The 12,442-nt window shown below is 51.4% G+C and overlaps 2 protein-coding genes across 3 annotated transcripts; one reads left to right on the forward strand and one right to left on the reverse strand.

Annotated features, from left to right (window-relative positions):
- On the forward strand, positions 1-3,618 carry NCBP2 (nuclear cap binding protein subunit 2). Its single transcript, XM_077312815.1, has 4 exons — positions 1-236; positions 358-539; positions 2,681-2,819; positions 3,038-3,618. The coding sequence occupies exons 1-4, from the start codon at positions 150-152 to the stop codon at positions 3,134-3,136; spliced, it is 507 nt and encodes a 168-aa protein (XP_077168930.1). The 5' UTR covers positions 1-149; the 3' UTR covers positions 3,137-3,618.
- Positions 3,619-8,132: 4,514 nt separating this feature from the next.
- Positions 8,133-10,512, reverse strand: IFT20 (intraflagellar transport 20). 2 transcript variants are annotated; one of them, XM_077312709.1, is made up of 4 exons: positions 10,322-10,488; positions 10,062-10,147; positions 9,188-9,291; positions 8,133-8,544 (listed from the first exon to the last, which is right to left on the reverse strand). In XM_077312709.1, exons 1-4 carry the CDS (start codon positions 10,449-10,451, stop codon positions 8,463-8,465), a joined length of 402 nt encoding a protein of 133 aa, XP_077168824.1. In that variant the 5' UTR covers positions 10,452-10,488; the 3' UTR covers positions 8,133-8,462. The 2 variants fall into 2 exon arrangements, with proteins under 2 accessions (XP_077168824.1, XP_077168825.1); XM_077312710.1 differs by lacking the exon at positions 9,188-9,291 and having other exon boundaries at positions 10,322-10,512.
- Between the last annotated feature and the right edge of the window lie 1,930 nt (positions 10,513-12,442).

A 12,442-nucleotide genomic window follows, 5' to 3' on the forward strand; every position in this document is an offset into this window, starting at 1 on the left:
AGACTTGGACTTCCGCCCCCCGGCCGGAAGCGGAGGGAGGTTCCCGCCCCCCGGCACGCCCTGTTCCGGATGTGCTTTCCCGCGCCCGGCGGGTGACGTCATTGGTGCGCGTCAGCCGGGGCGGCTCGGGGGCGGCGGCGCGGGCCAAGATGACGGGGCTGCTGGGCACGACGCTGCGGGGCCTCAACAGCGACTCCCAGTGCGACCTCAGCGAGTACTGGGACCAGCACTACAAGGTGCGCGGGGGGGGGTGGTGGTGGGGCGGGGGGCGGAGGCCGGGCGGGGGGGGGTCCCGGGGGGGGGTCCAGGCGTGACGCGGCGTCCCTCTCTCCCTCTCCCTCTCCCCCCCCCCCGCAGGGCATCCGGGAGCAGCGGCTGAAGGCGCTCAAGAACTCCACCACGGTCTACGTGGGCAACCTGTCCTTCTACACCACCGAGGAGCAGATCCACGAGCTCTTCTCCAAGTGCGGCGACGTCAAGCGCATCGTCATGGGGCTGGACCGGGTGAAGATGACCCCGTGCGGCTTCTGCTTCGTGGAGTATCCTTGCGAGCGGCCGTGGCGGGAGGTCCCGGGCCAAAGAGGGCTTTGAAACTCAAAACCTGCACCTTGAATTCACTCAGAGGCCAACTCACGGCCACTGTGGGTGGAACAAGATGGAGCCACGTGGTCCTTGTGGACACGCTCCAGGCAACAGGGCAAATTCAATGTGCCCCCGTGTCTTTGGGACCACCCGTCCCAACATGATCCTCCCAATCATCTCCAGTCTGCATCCCAGCAATTATCCCTGGTCCACAAACTGTACACTTTCTGCCAGTTGTCTCAGTAGTGGCCTTGCCCTGTGGAACCTTCTACCTGAAGCAGCACAGTCTTTGTTGGGTCTGCAGTGCAGGCAAGGCTGCTCCCACTGTGTCTTCATTCTCCATGCATCCTGCCCTGCCTTAAAAATATTTATTTATTATATTTATATACCACCTTTACATTGGGCGCAGGGTGGTTTAAATTGTAACTTTCGCAAAGCAATACATTACATTAAACATCTTGCCTCAAATATAACAAATCTAACAGTAAACTTGTATCAACAACCAAGCAATTTATAGCTTGCCAATCAATATACAACCACTTGCCTAATGGCATATAACAGGGTGGCCCTGAGGGGGTGGGGGCGCTGTGTGCAGCCCAGGGGCCAGGCAGGGATTGTGGCCCCCCAACCTCGGGGCAGATGAGAATAACAAATGGGGGAGACCATAGACCTTAGGCCAGGAATTCTCAACCAGGATTTCATGAAGCCCTGGGGTTTCTAAATGGCCGTGCAAGGGTTTCTCGAATGGATGGGAGTTAACTAGTTTTTATATGTTTTTAGAATTTGTTAAATGTTTATTGGGTGATATGACCATATATTGTCATGTCAACCCATTCTTCCCTCCCAAAATGGCCAATAATGGGCTTGGAGGGGATGGATGGGGAGGGGCCCTGGGTGGGCATGTATACAGCTATGTTCCAGGATCATCTAGTCTAGCCCTCTGCACAGTGAAGGAACTCACAACTACATGCCCACCCACAGTGACCCCAATTTTATGCCCCAGTGATACCCCCACCAAAAATCTCCAGAATCCAACCTGGCCTGGAAGAAATTCACGTGCCATCCCACAGTGGCAATTAGCAATTCCGTGGGTCTACAAGGAAGGGCCACAAGAGACAAGCACTGGCACATCCCTTCCTGCCCACCCACTCACAATCTGTCTGGGTTCATAAAATCAGCATTTCTGTCAGACTATCTAGCCTCTACTTGAAAAGGAAGAGAAATCAACACCTCCTGAGGAAGCCTGGTACACTGAGGAATCACTCTTACCCGGTGGTTTAACCAAAAATTCTTTTGAATTAATTTCAACCCATTGGTTCTGATCAGACCCTCTAGGGCAGTGGTATTCAACCTGTGGTCCTCCAGATGTCCATGGGCTACAATTCCCATGAGCCCCTACCAGCATTTGCTGGCAGGGGCTCATGGGAATTGTAGTCCATGAACATCTGGAGGACCACAGGTTGACTACCTCTGCTCTAGGGGAACAGAAAACAACTCTGCTCCATCTTCTATATGACAGCCCTTCAAGATGGTTATCATATTACCTCTTAGTCATCTTCTCTCCAGGCTCAACAGACCAAGCTCCCCAACCATTCCTCATATTACTTGGTCTCCAAATCCCTCACCATCTTCATAGCCCTCCTCTGGACATGCTTCAGTTTCTCTACATGGATTCTTGGAGCAGTTAGCAACTCCCTTCCCCTTGCAGTCACAAGGTCTGGGATTTTGGCTCCTTTTTACATAACAATGTGATTGTTATGTGATTGTATTTCTGTAGACAAAACTGAATGAACTAGCGTGTTTAAAATTGATTGAACTTGAATCTAGTGACTTCTTCTAACTTCTTCTGTAAAATTGGTTATTTGGGGGAGGCAGTTTCCTACTCACCAGGCTAAGAGACTTGCTTCGCTTTTGAAACAGCATTGCATAGCACTTAATATTCTCCAGGTGGTAATAAGTTGTGAACTATTTCACTTTGCATTAGGAGATGGGAGCTTTGGGGACCTCCGGCTCTCCTCCCGTCTCCTCCTTAGCTTTGGGACAGCCAGCATCAGCTCTTCAAATAGTCCCATAGTCTTTTCTTATAGTAACATTCCAGATACTACACAAGAACGGAAGCGGAGCATTCAATGCGGTTCATCAACGGAACACGGCTGGATGACCGCGTGATCCGAACAGATTGGGATACCGGGTTTAAGGAGGGACGGCAGTATGGCCGTGGGAAGACAGGTGGCCAGGTAAGGAACACAAGATTGTAGACAAATTTGAAGAATCTAACAGATACTGGCCTGGGCTGGTTCTGGGTTTTACCTTCGTTTGTGCTGTACTCTACATGCTCGAGGTGGAGCTGGCTCCTAAGGTGTGCCAGTAAATGCCCAGTTGGTGCAGCACATCCTGACAGGTCTGGGCACGGACATTGCTCTCAGTTTTTATCACATGTTTTCTTCCTCTATAGATTCGAGATGAATACCGAACAGATTACGATGTTGGGAGAGGTGGCTTTGGCAAGATCATTCAGATGCAGAAGCTGAATCAACAAACAATGATCTACTAGCAGCTTCCTGGGTGGAGGGTGGGACTAGGCGAAGAGGAAGACCAGGTTCTTTGGGCTGTTGGGTGGGTGGGGAGTTGTTCATGATGGCAGATCTGTCCCTGGACTCAGAGGGAAACAAGGTGATGGCTTGACACCTTTCTTGGCACCCTGCATCTCTAGCTGCCCTTGCGGGCTTCTCGTTCTGGCTAACATGGAGGACGTCTTCCCAGGTTGGGTGCTTGTTTGGCAGTCCCTGAGGGCAGAGCCAAGGAATCCCACCATTGTCAGTCTCTGGCCCAGCTGGATTAGGACAGGAGACACAGCGGTCTGTGGAATTTGAGTGGCTCTTTGCTCTCCTGGCTTTTCCAGTGAAGTAACTTCAGTACTTTCATTTGTCTCTGTTTTGAATATTTTATTCTTTTTCAAAGATTCTTAAACAAACTGCACACCCTGTAACTTCTGCTGTAGTTGGATAAAGAGAATAAAGAACGAGAGTTGCCTCAGCCAAGGGAGTTGTCATCTATGCCAGGAGAACTTCTCTTCTATCTACAAGTCTCTGTTTCTTTCCTGGGCCAGAAGGGAATAACTAACTCTTGCCCTCCATCAGTCTTCAAGGCGTCTCCACCAAGAACCAGAAATCCTTCCCTCCCATAGGAATCGAGTTCTAGCCAGCAGATGGCTATCCATGGCAATACCAGGCAGGGCTCCGCCCCAAGCAAAAATGCAAACTCTGTTAAATTCTTAACTTGTCTTGCCGACAGCTTCATTTCCCAGAAAGTAGAGAGGGGAACCAGGGGCTCTGCTATTTTAGACTTGATTCTCATCAATAGGGAAGAACTGGTAGATGAGGTGGAAGTAGTAGGCACACTTGGTAGCAGTGACCATGTGCTTTTGGAATTTTCAATCACAGGAAAGAGAAAACCGTAGTCATATGTATAGACTGGACTTCAGGAAAGCTGATTTTCACAGACTTAAAGGTATGTTGCGTAGAGTCCCGTGGTCAGAAAGACTTAAAGAGACGGGAGTCCAAGAGGGCTGGGAGTTTCTTAAAAGTGAAATGCTGAAGGCTCAACCACAAACAATTCCCTCCAGAAGAAAAGATGGAAGGAGCCTAAGGAAGCCAAGTTGGCTCCATAAGCAGTTGTCAAAGGATTTGAGGAATAATAACAGAACAACTCCCCTTCCTCTTCCCACTGCCAAGCTCTAGCGCCCATTGTATTCTTGGATACAACGGGCTTTGCCCCTAGGGCCAAACTAGATGTCCTCACAGCTGCCATGAGGATTTCATTGCCATTCAAGAGATTTTAGAATGCCATGAGGGCATTTTCTGAACTCTCCAACCCCAAAAGAGACATCTAGTAGCCCTAGTACATATATGCGTTTGAAAATACAGTGAGTACATACATATATTCATTCAGGTGGATAACTGATAGTCTGAGGCAGCAAAATAAAATTTCTCTACCGGTAGTCTCAAAATGGTCTTCCCTTTCCTCTCCCCACAACAGACACCCTGTAATGTAGGTGAGGCTGAGAGAGCCCTGAGATTATTTCTCTGTCAGAACAGCTCTGCAGAGGCTGTGGTGAGCCTAGGGTCATCCAGCTGGCTGCATGTGGGGAGTGGGGAATCAAACCCAGCTAGCTAGATTAGAAGCTGCCACTCTTAACCATGACACCAAGTTGGATGGAGCAACCAGAATGTTAAAATGTTTTTAGTATATAGTTGCTTTAGATGTTCTGTATTAGCTTTTTATATCCTGATAAGAAGCCCCTAGACCCTATTGGGGAGGAGCAGCCTTAAAATCTCATAAATAAAGTTGCAAAAAGATTAGACCAGGGGATCCAATTCTGTGGGCACTCCAAAAGGGCGCCTCCATCCAATCCTATTGTTTCTTATGCTGAGAAATAGCCAGGAAATCATGGAGGTCGGAGAGAAGCAACCTTCTGAGGAGTTCTTTAGAACTGAATGCCCTGGCCCAACCTTTTTGCAAAGTGGTAGTCCTTTTGAGGTAAAGCTCCAGCTTTTATATGACAACCCTTCAAGTATCTGAAGATGGTTATCAGATCCCCTTAGTAGTCTTCTCTCCAGGCTCAACAGACCAAGCTTCCTCAACCTCTCCTCATATGAATCGGTCTCCAAACCCCTCACCATCTTTGTTGCCCTCCTGTGGACACAGTCCAGTTTATCCATATCTTCAGTTGTGGTGCCCAGAACTGAACACAGTTCTCCAAGTGAGGTCTAACCAGAGCGGAGTAAAGTGGTAACATCACCTCGCATGATCTGGACACTGCTTCTTTAAATACAGCCTAAAATCCTGTTTGCCTTTTTAGCTACAGAGTCACATTGTTGACTCATGTTTAGTGTATGGTCTACTAAGACCCACAGATCCTTTTCACACATACTACTGCCAAGAAAAGTCTCACCCATCCTATAGTAATGCATTTGATTTTTTCCTATGTAAGGCAGAAATTTACATTTTTCACTATTAAAATTAATTTTAGCCAAGTTTACCAGCCTGTCGAGATCATCCTGTATTCTGTTGCTGTCTTTGGTTGTGTTTGCTACCCCTCCCAGTTTAGTATCATCTGCAAATTTAATAACCACCCCCTCTATTCCCTCATCCAAATCATTTATAAGTATGTTGAACAACACAGGCCCCAGGACAGATTCCTGAGGCACTCCATTGCTCACTTGTCTCCAAGAAGGAGACAAACCATTTACAAACACCCTTTGAACACAATTCTTTGGGACAGTCTTTGGACTAAAACTTCCCCATACCTGTGAGCCAAAGGCCAATATATATATATTGTTTAAATTTTGTGAAGAATAGATCCTAGTGAAGGACTAGATCATCAGCAAATACTAAGTTGGAAAAACAACCACTGATGAAAAGTACCTTTGAAAACTGTTTAAATCTGGAGGCCGTTTTGGTTCTATGATAATTAAAAGAAGAGATAAGACATTTCTATTTACATTTTCCCCACCCTTGTGAGGTGCAAATCATCTCCCGATGGAAGAACCTCATCATGATCTATTTATTATCCAAAACCCCCAAACCTGCCTGATGACACCAATGACATAGCCAGTAATTTATCTGCATTTTTCCCCTTCCTAATCCTCGGCCATTAAAAGGAGGAACTGATGAAAATACAACCTGTGCTCCCAAGTCCTCCCCCCCCCCCCGCCACAAGGCCATGCAGTCTCATTTCATTTCCTCCACCCTGCATCAGGCTGCATCATTTGTTCCCACATGAATGAGCAGGAAGGGATCTCTGTCCTTGGGCTTTACCTCTCAAGACAATTCCAGTCGACACAGTTTGGCTTCTACTCCTCTCAAGAGGGAATCCCCCATTACCAGCACACGTCTCTTTGTCCTAATGCGTTGGGGAGCAGAAGAGGTAGTCCTCTCATCCCCAGGGGCCCATGAAACATTTTCTGGGCTTTGGGTGAGTTGGCGGGAACAGCCTTTGTTCCTGTGGTCCAGAGTCATTATCTATAGACAGGTCCTGGAAACGATTTCTGAGTTTCAGAGGGGCAGAATATCTCCCTATTTTTCAACCCCTCTGGGTAACGTTCTTCCATCTGCTGCCCTCTTGTCTTGGGTGAGACACCTTTCCTATGTCTCCCAATTGCCCTCCAAAAAGTGCTCACTCTCCTTTATAGAATCATAGAACAAAGTGGTGACAGGCGTTCTTCTAGCTTCTGTACCTTCTCCTCCAGCAGTGCCACTAACTTGCACTTGGTGCAGGTGTATTTAGTTTTCCTCAGGTAAAAATACAAACATGCCAGACAGACAGTAACAGTCAGAACCTCAGGTCCATCACCAAGTATGCTGCTTCGATCCATTGTGGGAAGAAGCAGACCCCTTCGGCAAATTCTGAAATACTTAGAGCCTTCCAGCTTGATCCACAAGCCAAGGGTCCTTTAGCTTTTGTAGTTTGGCACGCACCTTTAGCGCTTGCACTCTGGCAAGCAAGAGCCTTTTATAGCACATAGGCCCACCCAGCAGAGAGTGGAGCTAGCCGTCAGCCCCAGGCAAAAAGGCCAACTAATGCAAATCCGCTGATGCAGTTAGCTGCAGTCCCCCACCAATAAAACCACTCAAACAGCCCCCACTCTCCTGAAACCTATAGACCTTCAGACACTATGAGAAAGCAACACTCACTAGTAGCTCCTGAGCTTGCACTTTCTCCTCCCAGCCCAGCTCCTTGTGTCAGAGCCCTTTCTGTGTGTTGGAGAGAACCACTGCTGACCCGGAAGCTACGATTCTCCAGCAAAACAGCTTCCATGGGAGACTGCAACCCGTAAAGGCTGACATCGTCAAGAAATTAGATGCCCTCTCTGAAAACTGAGCAAAGACTTGAGGCTTTCCCACCATTTGCACTCAGCAAAAAAAACCCGGTTTCAACTAACTTCGTAAAACTAGAGAAATTCCATTTTCACTGTTTCTCCCATGCCTTTTCCCTTATTTGCTATGGAACTCTCCGGTCCTCCGGAGTCAACAGGAAAGGGTCCCTCAAATAATCTTCAAGCAGGTTGGCTGGCAGGAGGAGACATGCCTGAAGAAGCACTGCGTGGGCCATGGGTGTGTGCAGCCACGGGGGTGGCCTCAGCCGTGTGAAGCAGAGAGAAGATTGGGGGGAGGGGTCATGTTTTGGGCTGTTGCATGGACCAATAGATGGGGGGGGGGCTACCTCTGGGGAGATGCCCTAGAAGGGAGCCAAACCAAGGGACACCTTTGGGCACCATTAGGAAGGCAGCTGGGTCCACTGGCCAAGCCACACTGTTCACCTTCCCCCTGCTTGTGGCCTAGTCAGCACTGGCAGGCCCTTGACAGCTCGGACTGTTGCTGAGCCAAGTGATCTGGTGCCACTTTTCTGCATCCAGGTCGGGTGGCCTGCCCATGGCCCCAAGGGACTAATGCCAGAAAACAGAAGCCTCATTGCAAATGCTCTCAAAGCAGGGATTACAACCAACCTTGACATCTTCCAAGTGCCACTGGCAAAAATAAAGGAGGCATTTCTAAAAACAATAATTTATTTCTTTATGTCCCTGATTTATGACACTTTCTTCTAAAAATCCCCAAATGTCAGGGAGCCATATTAACTGCAGCAGTGATAGTCCTGACCTAAACACAGTCTGAATATTTCAATCTGTCAAGCTTTCTTTTAAGAATAGGGTGATTCTTCCTCCCTCTATGGAAATTCCTTTGACAGTGAGGCTCCAACGTTTGCCTTTCTAGGTGTGACTCAGGGGTCATTTCCTGACCACTGCAAATAGCTCATTGTGGGAATCATCAGGGTGCAGGAATGGTTCAAGTTTCCCCAGTCTATTGCTGCTGACTTCTTTTTATTTCTGAAAAATGAACTGGTCGATGAACTCATTCTGGTCCACTTCTGTTTTGCAAAGAGCTTCATATTCCACACGATACCTATGGGTAGGAGAGTTAATGATTAGCAGGTTGCATTGGAAGACAGACACTTGAATTAACTGCAGAAGGAGCCTCTTATGTATTTCAGGGTGTAAAAGGCAATTAAACAACATTCATCAGTTGCTATCAGCTGTGCTGCTTAAGGAGAACTGCTATATTGGGGGGCAGCAGAGCCCTTTGTGGAGACTGCCTTAGTGTCACTGCTTGGCCACTCTTGAAGGGGGCACACTGGTTACGAAGAAGAGCTGTTTTTTATTCCCGCTTTTCATTCCCCAAAGGAGTCCTGAAAGGACTTACAATCACCTTGGGGCTCAGAGCTCTGACAGAACTGTGACCAACCCAAGGACACCCAACTGGCTGGATGTTGGGGAGGGGAATCAAGCCTGGATGTCCAGATTAGAGGTCTCCACTCTTCACCCCGCCCGCGCCTATGAGGCCTCTTTGGATTCTTGATGCGCTGTTCCAATTCCCTGCTTGCTCCCTCAAAGTGTGACAGGGCACCGAAGTGTGGCTGCCACGTGAGAGCCACTCCTTGCAGGCCAGGACTGGAGGGTCAGGGGCTGAGTGTGGCTGTGCTGGGGGGGGGGGAATGGTTGGAACTGAGCCTGAGGACTCCCTCCCCCGCCCTCGAACCCCTCCGCACCTTTCCAGTTGGGTTGTCTTCTCAGCTATTAGTGCCTGAAGCTGCTGCTGCTGAGCCTCTCTCTGCTTCGTGATTGATTTCAGCAGGTTTCGGGCCCCTATTGCCTGTGGAAAGGAGGGCGGGGGGGGGGGGGGGGCTTCTCAGGTTCAGCACATTTGTTCTTGTTTCTATTGTCCCAAGAATTAACGAGATCATTAGAACTCTCACTAAATGAACAACACACAGCTTTCAATCTCCATATATATATACACATTCATAGTTGTGAAACAGACCCTTTCTAAAGACACTCTGTGCATCAGGGAAAGCATGCTTTCAGAAGAGGCTGCCTCTGCTGGGGTGGGGTGGGGTGGGGTGTGGAGGGGCCGGCCTCAGCAGGAGGTCAAAGCACCCCCCACCAGCTTGGCATTTTGCTTATTTCACGTCTTCCTCAGCCTGCCATTGCATCCACACAATATGGCAGAAGAAGCCGCCACCTGAAGCTATTGGCAAGTACATACATGAAGAACTGCAGGGTAGAGGGGGGAATGTTGAACATGGACCTGGATTGTCAGAACTACTCCTGCTTGTCGGGCATCTTGCTGGCGGCCTTTGCGCCAGTCACGTGCATTCCCTCTAACCTACCTCGCAGGGACAAAGGAAGGGGGAACCGCTCTGAATGCCTTTGGGATGACAGTTCACGAGATAAGCAAATGCCCAGTCATATGAGGAATCTTGTTAACTGTCAAGAGCTTCTTGGCTGAGGAAGCGACTCTGCGCTGCGGCCTCTTCTGTGTGCCTCTTTCTCCAAGGCGGCTGAGGAGAACCCGCGGACCGATCCAGCTTTGGCTCCTGGGACCGGGTCAGGTTCCCCCTGCGGAGGCTGCAGGCCGCTTACCTTGATCTTCTCGCTTTCCGCTGCTTTGGCTTGCTGATCCACCAGCTCCATGAAGTTGCCCACCGTTTTCTTAAATTCGGCGATTTCTGCAAAAGAGGCCACAGTCAGCGGGCGCTTCGGGGCAGCCCCCCCGCGGGGCCCGGCTCCTCCTCGCGCGGGGGGGCAGAGCACGGGGCGGCCCCGCGGGGACGGGGGGGGGCGGCGGGGGGCGGCGGGAGAACCCCTCCCCCTCCCCCTCCCCCCCCCCCCGGGGCACTGACTGTCCACGAAGGCCTGGCACTCGTCGCGCAGCTCGGCCGTCTGCTGCGCCACCTCGGGGTCCACCACGCGCAGCTTGTTCAGCTCGTCGAAGTGGAGGCCGGCCGCCCCCAGCGCCCCCGCCCCCGCCATCGGGAGGACACCGGCGCCCCCCACCCCCCCGCCGCCCGCGCCCTACAGCCGCCCCGCCGCCGCTTTCCTCCGCGCTGCCACGGCGACAGCCCGCCCCGCCCCCGGCTCCGCCCCCGGCCCCGCCCCCGCGCGCTTTGCCCTGCGGGAGTTGTAGTTGGGGCGCGGCCGAGTCCACGTGCGGAAGCGGCGCTCCAGCCGGCGCCTGCGCTTCAGGGCCGTGGATTCCGCGGTCTCCCGCCTGCGGTTGCCAGGCAACCCCCGGAAAAGCCCCCGGAAACCGCTCCTCCGCGGCGCGCGACATCCGGCCCGCCCCCGGAGGCTCCGCAGGCCCCACAGGGAGGGCGCTCGGAGGAATGGCCGGCGGGCGGGGAGGGAGGGAGGGCGCCCCTGTCAGGCCCCGCGGCCGCAGCCGTCCTCGAGAGCCCCGCGGAGGCGAGCGGGACAGGCCCGGGCGGCCCCGGCGGAGACGAGGAACGGCGACCCCCCCTCCCCCCCGTCCGAGAGAGGCCCGGGGCTTCCGGGGGCGGGGCTTGGCCGCGTGGGCCCTGCCCGATATGGCTGCTTTGTCGCCTCTCTGTGAGCCGAGGACGAGCCGATGCACGAGACTGACATCTACGCCCACTACAGCCGCAGGGGAGGCGGAGCGGAGGGCAAAGCAGGGCAAGGGCAGACCCCACGAAGCCCCGAGCTGCCCTGCAGACGCAACCTGAGACCATCCCTGGAAGTGCCGCCAGGGTCTGGAGAGGCCGCTGGGAGCACCACGGGGGAGCTAGGACTGGAACGGCAGCCCCTAGGAGTACCAGGAGGGGTCTAGGTCTGGAATGATCAGCCCAGGGTTGCCGCACGTGCATGTTTGCGCCCCCGCCGGACACGCTCGCACAGCAAGTCCGTGCATGCGCATTTGCGCTGGGGCAGCCGCACATGCACAGTGCCCCAGGCCGCCCTTTCCCCCTACAGCCACAGCAGCCAGAAGGTTGCTGACCACTGTTCCAGATGTTTGCAGATCACTCTCTTTAATATCTGCTCCATTATCTTCACCACAACAGAAGTCAGACTCACTGGTCTGTAGTTTCCTGGGTCATCCTTCCTACCTTTTGTGAAGATCGGAATAACATTTGCTCTCTTCCACTCCTCCGGGACATCTCCAGTCCTTAAAGAGGTCCCAAAGATGATGGACAAGGGCTATACAAGTTCTCTGGAAAGTTCTTTGAGTACTCTCGGGTGCATTTCATCCGGACCAGGGGATTTGAACTCATCCAGTGCAGCTAAATGCCTCTCAACAACCTCTCTGTGCATGTCAACCTGCCACCCAGATTTGCCAGCTGTTCTTTTAATAAGGATGTCGTTGAGTTAAATGGGGAACAGATAGAATCATAGAACCATAGAGTTGGAAGGGGCCATGCAGGCCATCTAGTCCAACCCCTTGCTCAACACAGGATCAGACCAAAGCATCCAAGAAAAGTGTGTATCCAACCTTTGCTTGAAGACTGCCAGTGAGGGGGAGCTCACCACCTCCTTAGGCAGCCTATTCCACTGCTGAACTACTCTGACTGAAATTTTTTCCTGATATCTAGCCTATATCATTGTAGTTTAAACCCATTACTGCGCGTCCTCTCCTCTGCACACAGTACTCCAGGTGTGGTCTGACCAGTGCTGTATACAATGGGACTATGACATCTTGTGGATTTTGATGTGATGCCTCTGTTGATACAGCCCAAAATGGCATTTGCCTTTTTTACTGCTGCATCACACTGCCTGCTCATGGTTAGCTTACAATCCACAAGTACCCCAAGGTCTCGTTCACACACAGTGTTACCTAGAAGCGTATCCCCCATCCAGTAGGCTTGCTTTTCATTTTTCTGACCCAGATGTAGAACTTTACACTTGTTCTCATTTGCCCATTTTGCCCATCATGGGGAACCTTATCAAAAGCTTTACTAAAATCCAAGTAAACGACATCAACCGAATTTCCACGATCCAGCAAACCTGTT

The sequence above is a fragment of the Paroedura picta genome, chromosome 15 (genome assembly GCF_049243985.1).
Source record: "Paroedura picta isolate Pp20150507F chromosome 15, Ppicta_v3.0, whole genome shotgun sequence".
NCBI lineage: Eukaryota > Metazoa > Chordata > Lepidosauria > Squamata > Gekkonidae > Paroedura > Paroedura picta.